We start from the raw sequence: 17559 nt of genomic DNA on the forward strand, positions 1-17559 counted from the left end.
AGAATTCAAATGGATTGAAAGCACCCCAAAACACACTCAATTTAACTGTGTTGTTTCATTGCAGTAAATGTTCTCTCCGGACCACAGACAAAATGAAGCTCAAGGAATATTCCAACTGTTAGAACTGCATACAACTAAGTCCCTTCACATGGGAGTTTGTAGCCACATCTCTCCTCATTCACATTTAAAAAATTAGAAGAACCCATTTGCAAAAAAAAAAAAAAAAATTTAACCCAGCGGGTTGAATGAAAAAAACCTGACATTTCCGGTCGGAGTAGCTATAGTAACACATCAGACGCTAGTACAGCGATCTCCCCCATTAAGCTGTGGTGTTCCCACAGGGGATGCCCCCCTCCCTCCCCTGGCAGAACACTCTGATCAGCGCTCTCTGCTGAGAGCGCTGATCGGGAGCAGGTCGGCTGCTGGTTTTCCAGCATGATCGTCCGACAGAAGACAGGCTTCTTTCGGACTGGCTGCCTCACACACGGCCAACTGTCACCTGGTTTTGATTGAACCGGCTGATGTTGCCCAACATTCGGCCCATGTGTAGAAGGCTTTAGTCTGAACAACACTGCATACAGCAGCTGTCTTATAATATTAAGAACAGATTAGTAAGCAAACGCTAACAGAGATAATGTCTTATTAACATGACTAAGGCTTACTCAAGCCCTAACAGGGGCCTGCATATATACGTACAGCTGTTCAGTACTTCTGGGAAAACCCTGAACTGAGGCAAAGCAGCCATCTCTCTATTGGTTGCTAGGAACTTTTTGAAAGAAATGTAAATAAAGTGTAAATGTAGTGGCTTTATACATATTTTCTTACATTTCTTATGGTTAGCACTAAAAAATAATTCTTAAAACAATATATTTTTGCTGGGGCAATATAAAATACTGCATAATATTTTGTATGTTTTTTTTGTTACCCAGCAGGTGGCGCTTTCTTTGATCCCTTTTAAGAAAAAATAAATTAAAAACAAAAAACACTAATTTACAGACCTCAATAGCTCAGGCTACCGGCTACACAGAGGTAAAGTCAGAGCAGTGACTCATCTCTTATCAGTCAGCACTCTCTCAGGTTTCAATCGGACAATGTCAGACAAAAGGCAGGCAGATACTGCTCTTTGGATTTATCAAAAGTGCTTTGTGTAATGCATTGTATTGAAATATATTAAAGTGTATTTGTTGCTTTTTGTAAAACAGAAAATGTATACATACAATTAAAAAAAAAAAAAAAAGATATAAAACAACTGTTTAAAACCAAACTAAAAAAATATAACCGAAAGAAGATATATAAGAAAACCAAAAAAGTATTATAAATTATTTAAAACATTTAGAAATACTGTATAATAAAATACTATGCCACATAGCTAGCTAGTTTTTTTTCGCAAATGTATTTATCAAAAAAAGGGAGGATTATGATCAAAATATACATAATTCATATTTCAAGGCTCAACTAAATTTACTAAACACGTAAAGAAAAACCACTCACTTAAAATATTGTATGAAGAGGGATACAATATAACAGGCATAAAAAAATTACACATGACTGGCACTCCTGTGTTATAAATTACTTTAATACTGAACTAAAGAGCTGTATTTCATAAAAAATTCCTGCTCCCTTAGGTATTGATCTCGGTCCAAAAATACAACTTGGGATGCATCCAGATACATTACAACAAAGGAGAGAGAGAAATTAACTTGGATAATGCTGACAGCTGCAATAAGCATTTGTACAGGACTCTGGAAATTGGAATCATTTAGGGACGTTGAGGCGTGATGGAGGGAGCTTGAGGACATACTGCAGTATAATAAAGTTATGTCTTGACAAGGAGAAAAAAAAAAAAAAAAAACTTTGTCACCTTTAGTGCAAATATATCACGCATAAAGTGACCCTGTGCAATAGCAAAAATTATTTAAGAATGAAGATTTCACATATTCTAAACCTTAAAAGCACAAAGATGGATAAAGAGTCAAACCTCAAAGCATGTATTAACCAAATAACAAAAACTTAAAAGGAGAAGTTCGCCTTTTGGAACATGTTATACAGTATGTTCCACTTGTAGCATCGAAACTATTGAAATAGTGAAGGCGTAGGACTTTTAAGGCACAGCATATTTCTTGGTAAAATTAACATTTATTCAAATTTGCTCCCCCAGGGGTGGAGCTGCAAGGGCCCAGGATACACATACATATAAGCACAGGAGAGGGTACTCTGAGACCCCTGTGCTTATATGTATGTGTACCCTGGGTCCTTGCATCTCCACGGGGGAACATCACTGTACAAGGTATTAGGAAATTCAATTTAAATTTTCTTTGTATTTTGTTGTATTACGATTATGATATGATTACTAAAAAGTTTGTCATTCTATTTAGATGGCATTTATAGAAAGTCTATATTGATAGCTCCTGATTAAGAGGACTTTGTCCGAGAAACACGTTGAGCTGTAAAGACTACTATGCACAATCACCACAGTATCAAAATCAATTGGTTTTATATACAATTGTATTTTATTGCAATCTGTTGTTATAGAGACTGAACATGTCAAATTTTAGCAAATTTGAATAAATGTTAATTTTACCCAAAAATATGCTGTGCCTTAAAAGTCCCACGCCTTCACTATTTCAATAGTTTTGATGCATCAAGTTTAGGGATGAGGCACAGGAGTTTGTATCATAATTTTCTGATTGGAATGTTCCACTTGTATTTAGGGTTTCAGTAGCTGCAGCCTCTCCACCGCTTTATTATTTTTCCCCTTTAATATAGTGCAGCCTACCAATCCTTAACTGTGGTGGCTGAATTAGATATCTTTTTTCTTTTCATCTGGTAGTCCAGCCAGTAACACACTGCCTGCCTTAGGGTGGCTTCACTCTTTGGAGGTACAACAGAGCTACCTTTGGACAGCAGCACTGTCAATCTGTGAAGTGGGTAGTGATAAGCCTCGTACACACGAATCGGACTTCAAACAAACTTTTCCGTGGATTTCTATTCAAAGGGCGTTGGCCGTGAACTTGGTATGCATACACAGGGCGGGGCTTTTTCAGCCAACTTTCACCAAATCATGTGGTTTTTCAGCTCTTTACCGCCACCCTTTGGTCAACTTCTGTATTGTCTGATCTTTTGCATTGGTACTGAGCATGCGTGTTTGTATTTTAGACTATAGTCCAATGGATTTGTGTACACATGATCGGACTAGCCGACGTAGGACTTTTGTTGCAGGAAAGTTTGTCTGTTTGCACAGCCAACATTTGTCCGATGAAAACTGAAAAAGTTTGTCTGATGGAGCGTACACACGGTCGGATGTTGCCTTACAACAGCTAATTTGCATGTTTGTTGTCAAAAAGTCCGATCGTGTGTATGGGCCTTTAGATGCACTAGCAGGTTTAGTTGGACTTATAATACTAAATAAAAGCTGAACTCCTGCTAACACTTTTTAAGAATTTACAGCAACTTTTTTTTTCCTTTGGGGATAAAGATTTTTTATAGATTAATAAATGGTAACCATTGTAAGCTCTGGTTTGTCTCTGTCTTCTAAAACAGACTTACTGGCTGGATCTCCAGATGAAATAAAAATTAAAAAAAAAAAAAAAAAAAAAAAAACAGCCACCACATTTAAGAATTGGTAAGCTGCAATAAATCATTTTTTAAAATTTTTGCTAAAAGGTAACTCTATTATACTGTATATGTGCTAACTTAGTTCAGGTACAAACACATTTACATGCACATTATGGTATAATAAAGATTACATGTATGGGTCCTTTAAAAATAGTCAATTTCTCAAGGTATAATACAAGCCCCAAAATGAAAAAGCATTAGAAATTATATTTTAAAAAAGCAGATAAAGTTTATAATATAGATCTGTTCATGGATTTGCTTCCCATGTTATTTTGGTTAATAGCTTACACTATTCCTTTTAAACTGCAGAACAGTAGTATACTTTCTCAGATATATAATGGCTACACTGGGCTCTCATTGTTGGGGTTTGCTACTGTTAATAATATAAAGCAATATGTTTATTCCACTCAGGTGAAAGAAAACTGAATGGACTTACTCACTTGTGTACTACATTAGTAATCAATGCTGTGACCAGACAGAGCTGTAATCGCAACTGAAGAAAATTAAAAAAAACATTTGAATTCACCTTCTCTAAGAATGTATGTGATACATTTTCTAGCTTTACTACACTGAAGAGAAAAATATAGTTTTGGCACTTGAAAGAAAACTGCAATAAATACTTCTAGAAAATCAAACTCAAGTTTAAATATAATGTTTTCAACATATTTGTCAATTTAGGGAAAAAAAAACTAATGATAAAATTCAATAGCACATACTGATAAAGAACCCTTAGGGCTCATGAGTTTTTATTTCAGCTTGAAGAGGCTTGTAATTTTTTGGGCTCTTTTGCACATTTTAATTGAGCTGATTTGAGCTCCTTTAAGCATAAGTGTTTTTTTTTTCACAAAATCTCCCCTCAGCTCATTTTTTTCAATTTGTTTGTGTGTTTTCCAGCTTGAGCTTTTTCATGCTCTTTCGCATACTTTCCCACATTTGTGGGCACTTAGGCATCTTTTCTGCTCAAAAGCTCCTCTCAAAAACGCAAGTTTGGTGGGGGTGCTTCTGCATGTTAGCGCATATGCCTGTAAACACCTGAAAAAGCCCTAGTGTGCATGGACACTAACAGAGGGGAGTTTCCAGGCAGAAAAAATAAGCGCTAAAAAAAGCTCAACAGCCTGTAGGAGCCACTTCTTTGAGCTGCAGTGTGCATGAGCCCTTAAAGTAGATGTAAACCCGATTCATGAAATTTGATCTGGGCACATATATCTGCAGTGTTTTCTTATCTCTCTTCAAAGAACCAAGTACTGTAGCTTTGTCCTCAGGTATCAGTCTGATAACTTTTGACAAGCTCTCTGAGACAGGAGATAGAACTGTGTGTCAGAGGAGGTTGCTATGAATAGATTAGCAGACTGCTAAACTATACACAGGCAACCTCTGCGTGTGTGTGTGTGTGTGTGTGTGTGTGTGTGGGGGTGTCTTTCCTCCAATCAGCTATCTCACCGTTTCTCAGTGTCTAGCAATGATCCCCTCCTACAGGGGAACCAGGAAGAGAAAATTTGAACAGAACGTGCACTTTCTAAACAGTATATCAAGGTGAAGACAGAAGATATACATGTAAAACTTATGTAGGGAGATTGGTTTCATCTCTGTGTATCATCTGAGGCTGTTCACTTCACTGGGTATATGGAGGGTTTACATTCACTTTAAAAAAGGTAAACTAAAATGGCTTTTACTTTCTCAAAAGCTTTAAATGTTTTGAAAGCGATGTTCTAGTTTTGTTTTGAATTATACTGCATATACAGAGTTTTACAAATAAGCATTTATTACACAAAGAATTCTCAGAGCACTGTGGTTTATTTAAAAGACAGCACAGTAGGAGACATTTACTTTTTGGCTCCCTGTCTCTAAAGGAAACCCGGGGAGAGGCAGATGAGTCACCGATTCATGTTTATATATCTCAGCTTGTGTTACTGGGATCTGTACACAAATGGCTTTTATTAGAAAAATTTAAGGGGAAATTTGAAAAGGAGCCTAAAGCTTCACATTATAGCAGAAAAATATTGCTATACAATATCATATTTACTAAAACAAAAAAAATTACCTAAAAAAAAAAAAAAAATATGTACATAAACCTATGGTTTCTTTAAAGGAAGCCAAATCTTTCAGGAGACATAAGTGCAAGTCATCTAAGATTACAAATTACAGGATTACAAATATAATGTAGATGTAATAAAAAAGTGTTTAGTTAGCTAAACATAGGATACAAAAAAACATAAAAACAAACAAAGGCGCCTCTAAGTGCAGAAGATAAACAATTTTAATACCCCAACTGGGTTAAAAACACTTACAAAATAGAAGTAGAAAACAGGCACATCGTGGGTAAGGCTGCATTGGAAGGGGTCACGATCAGAGGAAGCCTTCAGGAGGGTGGATGTAGTCACTGTCAGCAGCGGTGTAAAACACAGGGAACAGCTGTGAAGCCGGCGTCGTCAGCGTGTGAGGGCTGCGAACCCGGAAGTGATGTCATCCGATGAGCGGCTCTGTGACCAGCCTGAACCGCAAACGAAAGGCCAGAGAGGGAATGTGATGTCATCAATGAGGGACGCGTTTCGGAACCGTCATTCGTTCCTTTCTCAACCTCAGATTACACTGATGGCTGGGGAGGATATATACAAGCACACTGGCAGTGGATTGGCCGGGGGGCGGGGACAACAAGGTTAAATAACAATAGGTCTAGTGAATGCATATGAATGTAGACACACACCTGCAATAGCATGCTGAAAAACGAAAAAGCAAAACAATTGAAGAAAATAAAATCAAGGATGGTGATAATGAAGGTTAAAAACGATCTGTAGGACAATCAAAGTACCCAATGTGTGGGTCTGACAGATCATAAAAAATGCTGCACATAACAAATTGTCCGCAAATGGGTAACAAGAATATAAAAGATATATATAAAAAATGACCATAGATTCGAATAAAAGAGGGTATGTGGAAATAAAAGTATTAGTGATAATAAAACATCTTTTTATTAAAAATTCTAAAAGGGGGGGGGGGGGGGGGGAATTAGATAAGTGTGGTAAAGAAATGTATTGTCAAAGTATGGCACTAACTTCGAAGTCCTCGTTTAACCCTCCAGGGGCTAAAACATTTAATAGAAATATCCAATACATTTCTCTATGGCATAGTCGTCGGTAACGTTCAGCTGGGGGGAGATCTTTTGACATTGCCTCAATGACCCATACTCTAAGGCCGCTAGTGGACTTATCATGGACGTGTAGATAATGTTTGGGGACACTGTGATTATCTAGTCCGCCTTCAATAAAGCGACGGTGTTCACCAAACCGTTTCCGTAGTGGCCGGATAGTGCGCCCTACATAAAATAGACCACAGGGACAAGTGAGGCAATATATGACATGGTCAGAGGAACATGTGTGGAAACCCTTTATTGGATATGTTTTGCCTTTGACGTGAAAATCTTTCTGGCCATGTGTCACAAACCGACAGGTCTTGCAGAGGGGTTTGCGGCACTGATACATCCCAGAAATAGCTAGGAAGGTGGGCATATGATGACCAGGAGGTGGAGGTCTAGCCCTGAGTTTGCTGGTCGCTACCTTACTCTTAATATTGGGTGCCTTCCTATAGGCAAATTGGGGTCTATCAGACAGAGTGGGACGTAGATGTTCGTCTTGTAATAGTAGAGGCCAATGTTTTTTAACGATATTTTCCATTTGTTTGTGTTGGGTATGGAATTGGGTAATAAATCGTGGATTACTATTGTCAGTGTTTTGGCGTGGATGGGAATTATCAGTAGGTAATTCCCATCCACGCCAAAACACTGACAATAGTAATCCACGATTTATTACCCAATTCCATACCCAACACAAACAAATGGAAAATATCGTTAAAAAACATTGGCCTCTACTATTACAAGACGAACATCTACGTCCCACTCTGTCTGATAGACCCCAATTTGCCTATAGGAAGGTACCCAATATTAAGAGTAAGGTAGCGACCAGCAAACTCAGGGCTAGACCTCCACCTCCTGGTCATCATATGCCCACCTTCCTAGCTATTTCTGGGATGTATCAGTGCCGCAAACCCCTCTGCAAGACCTGTCGGTTTGTGACACATGGCCAGAAAGATTTTCACGTCAAAGGCAAAACATATCCAATAAAGGGCTTCCACACATGTTCCTCTGACCATGTCATATATTGCCTCACTTGTCCCTGTGGTCTATTTTATGTAGGGCGCACTATCCGGCCACTACGGAAACGGTTTGGTGAACACCGTCGCTTTATTGAAGGCGGACTAGATAATCGCAGTGTCCCCAAACATTATCTACACGTCCATGATAAGTCCACTAGCGGCCTTAGAGTATGGGTCATTGAGGCAATGTCAAAAGATCTCCCCCCAGCTGAACGTTACCGACGACTATGCCATAGAGACATGTATTGGATATTTCTATTAAATGTTTTAGCCCCTGGAGGGTTAAACGAGGACTTCGAAGTTAGTGCCATACTTTGACAATACATTTCTTTACCACACTTATCTAATTCCCCCCCCCCTCCCCCCTTTTTTAGAATTTTTAATAAAAAGATGTTTTATTATCACTAATACTTTTATTTCCACATACCCTCTTTTATTCGAATCTATGGTCATTTTTTATATATATCTTTTATATTCTTGTTACCCATTTGCGGACAATTTGTTATGTGCAGCATTTTTTATGATCTGTCAGACCCACACATTGGGTACTTTGATTGTCATACAGATCGTTTTTAACCTTCATTATCACCATCCTTGATTTTATTTTCTTCAATTGTTTTGCTTTTTCGTTTTTCAGCATGCTATTGCAGGTGTGTGTCTACATTCATATGCATTCACTAGACCTATTGTTATTTAACCTTGTTGTCCCCGCCCCCCGGCCAATCCACTGCCAGTGTGCTTGTATATATCCTCCCCAGCCATCAGTGTAATCCGAGGTTGAGAAAGGAACGAATGACGGTTCCGAAACGCGTCCCTCATTGATGACATCACATCCCCTCTCTGGCCTTTCGTTTGCGGTTCAGGCTGGTCACAGAGCCGCTCATCGGATGACATCACTTCCGGGTTCGCAGCCCTCACACGCTGACGACGCCGGCTTCACAGCTGTTCCCTGTGTTTTACACCGCTGCTGACAGTGACTACATCCACCCTCCTGAAGGCTTCCTCTGATCGTGACCCCTTCCAATGCAGCCTTACCCACGATGTGCCTGTTTTCTACTTCTATTTTGTAAGTGTTTTTAACCCAGTTGGGGTATTAAAATTGTTTATCTTCTGCACTTAGAGGCGCCTTTGTTTGTTTTTATGTCATTTTAGACCCTGCTTCAAGTCTTTTAAAGTTGCAGCCCTTTCTGCTGAAGATTACCATCCTTTCATCCCTTTCAACCAACATTTCTCCCGTTTATTTTTTGGACTGCCGACCCCTAATAGAGACATCACTTGGACTACGCTAGTCCTGTGCACCCTATACTACTTTTTATAAACATAGGATACTGTAATGTATATAAATAAACTTTTGATTGTCAAGAGCCTTACCCACACACTGTAGAAAAGTAGTTCTAGGGACGTGCTTATGTTATAAAGAACTGATCCCACCCAGCAACTGCCCCTGCAATAGTTTTGAAAACTTGGTGATAATGTCAAAATGGCAGGAGACGGAGGTGGGGCAATAAAAGAAATTTCTTGCCACATTAACAAGGTGAAAGAAAAAAAAACTATGCTGGGACATGCTCTAGATGGGCATTGAGAAGTCTGAGGTAAATTTGGATAATGCCCTAAAAAATACTCTAATACTAAAAAATACCTAAAAAATGGGATCAGTTCTTTATTCAAGCATCAAATTTATTGAGACTGAGGAATTAATAATTTCCGGCTCTGCTCAGTGGACTCCATACTTAGGTTCAACTAGATAGGGAGCCTAAAAATAAATACACCTTTTACTTTGTTATAAATTTAGAATTTTTCTGTGAATCCGCTGTCACGGGTGCATCCTGTATTAAGGGCTCCCAGGAAGTTTTTACAGCTGCTGTTATAGGCTTCTAATGTTTAACTGCCTCTAAACGCCCCTCCATGTTAGCCTATGTGTCCATGCACACAAACTTTCAGGGGCGTTTGGAGGCATAAGCGTTTAGGGGCAGTAGAAGAAACAACAGCCTGTGCCGTCCAGGAGCAGAGGATGCTAAACACTAAGCCCCGGTTTACACAGGGGCGGCACGACTTGCAGGTCGCCTCACCGAGGCGACCTGCACACGACTTCCACGGCGACTTGCAAAAGAAGTCTATGCAAGTCGCATAGAAGTCTATGCAAGTCGCCTCAAGTCGCCCCCAAAGTAGTACAGGAACCTTTTTCTAAGTCGGAGCGACTTGCGTCGCTCCTATTAGAACGGTTCCATTGTACAGAACGGGAGGCGACTTGTCAGGCGGCTAGGTCGCCTGACAAGTCGCCCCTGTGTGAACCTGCACTTACAAGCGTTTAGCATTTTTACATTATAGGGAGTGTTTTTACTGGAAAAATGCATAAAAACACCCATGAACGCTATTCAAAAACACAGCTAACATCGCGTTTTTAACTCTGCTTTGTCCTGGCAGCAGCGCTGGCATTTTTTTTAATGTCCTGTGTGCATGAGGCCTAAATATTTTTTGTAAAACAAAGACTTCAGATAACTGGCATAACATAGATTGATTAAATCACTTATATAAACAAAAAAAGAAAAAACTTAAAGAAACTGTGATGGCTTGGGGTCAAAGTTTTTAATTATTAAAAAAAGTCCATATAGAGCAACAACTTTAAAATGTTGACCGTTTTCCTTTGTGCCAGGAATACTAGGTAATGTCAACTGTTATCATTGCTTGTCCAGTTATAGAACCGAAAAAGTGCAGATTGCATTACAGATTGAGTGTCAGTCTTGGTTCTGGCAGACTGACTTACAGTAGGCAAGAGGCCTTAGACAACATTTAAGCGTTTGTTAACCCCCCAAAAAAATTGATCCGGTTTCTTTAAAGCATGTTATACAGCACAGTACTTGTGCTGTGTGATTTGGCCCCCTGCAACACCTGTAATACCTGGTTGATCCTGCCAGTTTCTGCCTTCCCTTCTGGGAATTGAACATGGTGCATCATGGCTGCTGAGCCTGACACTGTACTCACTTTATGTGCCTCCGCCTTCCGCAGCCTGCTATCTCCAGCTCTCCTCTATGCTCCTGTGTCCTCCCCCCCCCACCACCAATCCCAAGAATTTTAGAAAATGGCATATACAACATGTAACCCTAGCAGAGGGGCTGGCAATGGCTGTGTGCACTGCCTTAAATACCAAGTCAGAAAAGGACATAATTGTTGAGAGGACAGTAACAGAATTAATACTACTGATTGAAAAAAAAAAACTGTGCAGAACCTTTGTATTTTGTGCCAAGTGCCTGAGACATACCTTTCCCTTCTGCATTGTTCAAGGAAAAAAAAAAATAATAACATTGGTACTTCCTGATCATTGTTTAGAATAAGAAAAGAAATTGATTTCTACAATACAGTAATCACGGCATTCCTTTATAATTACTAAATATAGCCAGATGCACTGATCTCCTGTGATAAACACATTTCCACAGAATAGAGGTATAATAAATGTTTGTTGTCTGAACGATTCGTCCTCTTCTAAGCCTTATCTTTACTTTTTAATTTCAATCTCCAATGCCTCAGTGAAAAGTGTCAAGTTTTCAGGAGCTGTGTCTTACTGATGGTATAATCACTGTACATCCTGGGTGAGTGAGAAGGCTGCACATAGCTATAAAGCACAGAGATCATTAGCACATACAGTTGTGTGTGGAAAGCTGGGTCTCTGTTAGGCTTAGAAGCATTGCTCCATTTGCGGTAAATTGCACAGATACAAACACATGAATCAACTGCTCCAACAAACCAACAGGTATAAAGCACACTGTATAGGCCACAGATTTTAGAAAGTCACTTCTCAAGCCACGTGCCTTCCTCAGAAAACATCTAGCAGATGTTAAGAATAATGGGCTAAATACACTGCTGAAGCAACTCTACTGGTCTCAATAAGAAGGTTAAAGCTTTTCACAAAAAAAAAAAGGTCGCAGTAGCATCGTTTTCACAGATCTATGCCTTGCATGTTGTCAGACAAAACCCCAGGTAAATAATAAGCCTTGTAGTAAACAATTTATAGGATATTTAAATTGAATTAAAGTGTAAGTTCACCTTTGCAGAAAATCTGGAAGGTGAACTTACACTGGAGCCTGTCCCCATCGCACCTGGTCCCGCTAACCTGGAGTCCATTCTGACACATCGTATCGCCGCTTTACCAGTCAGGGGATTTGAAATCCCGTGGCTTTCTCTCCTCTTTGCCCGCGGTCATAGGATGGGCTACGCGGGTTCTTATTGGTCTGCACTGTCTATGTGACGTCGCCGACCAATTAGAATGCTCCACAACGTACCTCCTGATGAGGTACGTTTTGGAGAGTAAATCAAGGGGATTTCTAAGCCCCGAACCTGTGAGGTGGCTATACGGGGTCTCATAGCAGGCGACCGCCGCGCTCAAGGTCCGCGGAACTGTGAGAGGGGGGGGGGGGTTGGAGGGGTGGGGAGGGGGTCCTGTGTAAGTTCACCTTACAGATTTTTCTGTAAAGGTGAACTTATCTTTTAAGTGAATTAAAGCGTACTTCTGAAACAAAAATGAAACCGAAAATACCGTTTCCACCATCGCAGTATAAAAGCGCAACACTAATTCTATATTTAAATTGTATTCTTTTTGTGCTTTTTTTTTAATGCTTTAAGATGCATTTCTGCATTCATTTATATATGTGCTTTTTAGCAATGGCATCTGCTAGCTTCATTCTGGGAGTCGGCAGAACTACATAGGAGGTAAAGGTGCAACAGTGCTGTATTATTATTAAATACGATTTATATAGTGCCAACTGTTTACGCAGAGCTTTACAATAGGGGGGACAGCACAATTAGAGTACAGTTCAATACAGAAGGGACTGGAGGGCCTTGCTCATAGAGCTTACATTCTAAAGGGAGGGGGTGGTGGTAAACCAAAGGAGACTCGTTTCCCAGCTGAAGCCTATTATGGAGAAACTAGTCGGGTGGAGCCCATTGTGAGACGTCTAACAGTTTGAGCTGTCCATGAGGAAGTGTTTTGGGCGACATCTATTTGGATCGTAGAGTGCCTGTGGAGCCCACGGACCAGGAGTTGGGGGCACCGCATCGGACCTGCTTGACCACCTTCTGTGTGCAGCACTTGATCCAGACCTCATAGGATCTCAAGCCTGTTTGACCCATTGTCGTACGACATTTGGGTCCACCCCAGTTGGTAAGAGTATTTATTTACCTTCGAAGTGTTACTGTTAGCGTATACAAACAAGAGATTTTTATTTACATCTCACTGGCGACACCCTCACAGGAAGAGTCCTTCCCTTCACATCTATGTGGACTATTGTTTCATATTTGATTCATACACTTACTGCGTCTAACACAGTCATTTGCCTTTTCTTGTTTTTTGGTTTATTCACACATTACACTTGATTTCATTTGTACCACATCCAGGATACATGCACTACTCTCTTTTTTAGTTTGTATATTAGCACCACACTGTCACTTTAATATTCACGTTGAACTTTGAGTGTTGGCAGCTGTTTTTCTGCACTTTGAATTGCTTATATATGTTGTAGCGCAGTCTTTTCCCCACATTCCCCCCAATGAACATGCATAACTAGAATTGTTCCTAAACCCATGTGACCGACACAGGCACCCACACAGCTTCCAGCAAAGAAATGCGATGCAGATTTACACATCTATCTAAATGTAGCATATACTTGCAATACTTCTGTTGGCTTGTGTTTTTATCAGGCTCATTTTAACATTCTACTGGATTTTACAATGGTTATGATAATGTAAACTGGTTAGATTACTAAAGCTGATGTGCAGGGGATGTCCTGCCCTGACAGTGCTGACAAATGCTTAACTGATAAGAAAAAAAGCAGAGGACGACAGTGTGAAGAACAAGTCGATATCATGCTGCCATGAAAGCATTTGATAAACATTATTAGTCTATTACTCACCTGGCCTCATCATTCATTGTGCTGTGGCCAATGGGAGCCATGAAGCTTACCAGTTTGCTATGTACATGATACCTATTAAAAAATAAATAAAAATAAGTGCTCCCTTTAAAACAAAACCATTGCACTGTGACACATTTGCTCTATTTTCAATAACAAAAATATGGAATCTTGTATAAAGTCATAGGTAAATCATGTAATGGATTTACATTTCAGCTAATAACTCACAGTAAACATGCAGCCAAATATTCTTAGCTTTTATGGATAAATTACATGAATAATTTTAACTTTTTCTCTGTCATTTCTCTCTGCTGCCTCATTCATCTGTTATCTATAGGAGTCACTTCTCACAAGTTTTCCTGACACCAAGAGAAAAAAGGTGACAGGGAGAGTTCTCTGCCACAAAATCTGTGATTGACAGCCTCAGTTCTGTTCCTGTTTGCTGTGTGGTGGGGTTGTATCCATTCCGTCCAATCAGGGTATATGTATAGGTTTACAACCACTTGACCACTAGGCACTTAAACCCCCTTCCTAACCAGACCAATTTTCAGCTTTTGGTGCTCTCACATTTTGAATGACAATTACTCAGTCATGCAACACTGTACCTATATGAAATTTTTGTCCTTTTTTTCACACAAATAGAGCTTTCTTTTGGTGGTATTTAATCACCTGCATTTTTCTTAGTTTCCGCTATAAAATTTTGCAAATTAGTAATTTTTCTTAATAAATTTTGGCAAAAATTTATACCACTACATATCTTTGGTAAAAATAACCCAAATCGGTGTATATTATTTGGTCTTTGTGAAAGTTATAGAGTCCACAAGCTATGGTGCCAATCTCTGAAAATTGATCACACCTGATGTACTGACCTATCTCATTTTCTTGAGACCCTAACAAGCCAAAAAAGTACAAATACACCCCCAAATGACCCCTTTTTGGAAAGTAGACATTCCAAGGTATTTATTAAGAGGCATGGTGAGTTTTTTGACGTAATTTTTTTCCCACAATTCTTTGCAAAAACAAGATTTTTTTTTCTTTTCACAAAATTGTTATATTAGCAGGTTATTTCTTACACACAGCATATGAATAGCACAAAGTACACCCCAAAACACATTCGACTACTCCTCCTGAGTATGGCGATACCACGTGTGAGACTTTTACACACCGTGGCCACATACAGAGGCCCCACATACAGACATGCAGGGAGAACTGTCAGGCGTTCTAGGAGCATAAATTACACATATAATTTCTTGACCTCTTACACTTTTGAAGGCCCTGGAGCACCAGGACAATGGAAACGCCCCATAAATGACCCCATTTTGGAAAGAAAACATCCCAATGTATAATCTATGAGGCATAATGAGTCTTTTGAACATGACATTTTTTTTCTACAAGTTTCTGTAAAATGTGTAAAGAAAATGAAAATACATTTTTTTTTTTTTTTTTTTTTTTTACACAAAGTTGTTCATTTATACAATATTTCTAACACATGGCATGTACATACCAACCAAAAATTCCCCCCCAAAATAGATTCTCCTACTCCTCCTGAGTACGGCGATACCACATGTGGGAGACTTTTACACAGCCTGGCCACATAGAGAGGGCCAACATGCAGGGAGCACCATCAGGTGTTCTAGGGGCATAAACGTCAAATCTAATTTGACTACCTATTACACTTTTGTGAGGCACTCTAGTGGCATGGATAAGAACTGATGTGGCATGGATGAGTATGAATGGAGATGGCTGAGCCATGGCTGAGTATGGCTGAGTACGGCTGAGTACGGCTGAGTACGGCTGAGTACGGCTGAGTACGGCTGGGATGGCTGGGTATGGCTGAGTATTGCTACGTAGCATGGATGGATGGATGAGTACTGCTGATTAGGGATGGATGGCTGAGCATGGATGAGTATTGCTGATTAGGGATGGATGGCTGAGCATGGATGAGTATTGCTGAGCATGGATGGATGGCTGAGCATGGATGGATGAGTATTGCTGAGTATGGATGGCTGGCTGAGCATGGATGGCTGGCTGGCTGAGCATGGATGGCTGGCTGAGCATGGATGGCTGGCTGGCTGAGCATGGATAGATGGATGGCTGGCTGAGCATGGATAGATGGATGGCTGGCTGAGCATGGATAGATGGATGGCTGGCTGAGCATGGATAGATGGATGGCTGGCTGAGCATGGATAGATGGATGGCTGGCTGAGCATGGATAGATGGATGGCTGGCTGAGCATGGATAGATGGATGGCTGGCTGAGCATGGATAGATGGATGGATGGCTGGCTGAGCATGGATGGGTGGATGGCTGGCTGGCTGAGCATGGATGGGTGGATGGCTGGCTGAGCATGGATGGGTGGATGGCTGGCTGAGCATGGATGGGTGGATGGCTGGCTGAGCATGGATGGGTGGATGGCTGGCTGAGCATGGATGGGTGGATGGCTGGCTGAGCATGGATGGCTGGCTGAGCATGGATGGGTGGATGGCTGGCTGAGCATGGATGGGTGGATGGCTGGCTGAGCATGGATGGGTGGATGGTTGGCTGAGCATGGATGGGTGGATGGTTGGCTGAGCATGGATGGGTGGATGGTTGGCTGAGCATGGATGGGTGGATGGCTGGCTGAGCATGGATGGGTGGATGGCTGGCTGAGCATGGATGGGTGGATGGCTGGCTGAGCATGGATGGGTGGATGGCTGGCTGAGCATGGATGGGTGGATGGCTGGCTGAGCATGGATGGGTGGATGGCTGGCTGAGCATGGATGACTGGCTGAGCATGGATGAATAGCTGGAGTGGGCACAAATCAGAGCTGTGGGCACTACACATCCAGCTCACAGCGCTGCGGCAGCATCTGATCTCTCCCCTCTCTCCACCGATCTGTACAGAGAGGGGAGAGAGGAACCGGACATGACGCCGGTTTGTTTACACGTGATCGCTCCGTCATTTGACAGAGCGATCACGTGGTAAACGCCCGCTATCAGCGGCCATTTGCTGTGATGTCACGGATATTCCCTGGTGCGTGCCCCAGGAGGCGTGCAGGAGCACGATTCTGGGAGGACGTCAATGTAAGCCGTTCCAGAGTTATCGAGCCGTGCTGTAGCCGCCATTCGGCTATGGCACGGTCGTTAAGTAGTTAAAGGATAAGTTTTCCTTTAAAAAAAAAAAAAAAATAATCTTAAAGTATGAATAATGTCTGACGGTTTATATGCAAGCATTGTTTGCTGGTACCTATAGGAACCAGGCACCATAACGACGACACGTTGTCGATGTGAATACTGCAACCTTCTACCAATTCACAACACTTATTTACTACAGGAGAACAAACACTTTTATAATTGCATAATAGTTGCATAATAGCAGACTAATAGGTAAAAAAATTATTTAAAAGTTGATAATCAATCTTTGAAGGATTTGAATAGCACAACACCATCTATTGTCACATTACACCACACCATAAAAATGTACTGCGCACCAATACAAATAATAAAACTAGCAAAATAAATGCATTCAAGATCCAATAAATATACACTATTATCATGTACATAAAAAAATGTTCCCTTCTGAAAAAATAAAAATCTATAATACCGATACAAATTCCTGAGATTTACATTATATACATACAGTATCGCACAAAAGTGAGTACACCCCTCACATTTTTGTAAATATTTTATTATATCTTTTCGTGTGACAACACTGAAGAAATTACACTTTGATACAATGTAAAGTAGTGAGTGTACAGCTTGTATAACAGTGTAAATTTTCTGTCCCCTCAAAATAACTCAACACACAGCCATTAATGTCTAAACCACTGGCAACAAAAGGGAGTACACCCCTAAGTGAAATTGTCCAAATTGGGCCCAATTAGCCATTTTCCCTCCCCGGTGTCATGTGATTCGTT

At 40.5% G+C, this 17559-nt stretch overlaps 1 protein-coding gene across 1 annotated transcript in view; it reads right to left on the bottom strand.

The window, feature by feature from the left end:
* Positions 1-17559, bottom strand: part of AATF (apoptosis antagonizing transcription factor) — a 190960-nt gene that overhangs the window by 29264 nt on the left and 144137 nt on the right. Inside the window, exon 10 of the mRNA XM_073614142.1 lies at positions 13668-13739. Within this exon, the coding sequence (XP_073470243.1) occupies positions 13668-13739 (72 nt within the window). The remainder of the gene's footprint in view (positions 1-13667; positions 13740-17559) is intronic.

This window comes from Aquarana catesbeiana, linkage group LG02 (assembly GCF_042186555.1).
Source record: "Aquarana catesbeiana isolate 2022-GZ linkage group LG02, ASM4218655v1, whole genome shotgun sequence".
NCBI lineage: Eukaryota > Metazoa > Chordata > Amphibia > Anura > Ranidae > Aquarana > Aquarana catesbeiana.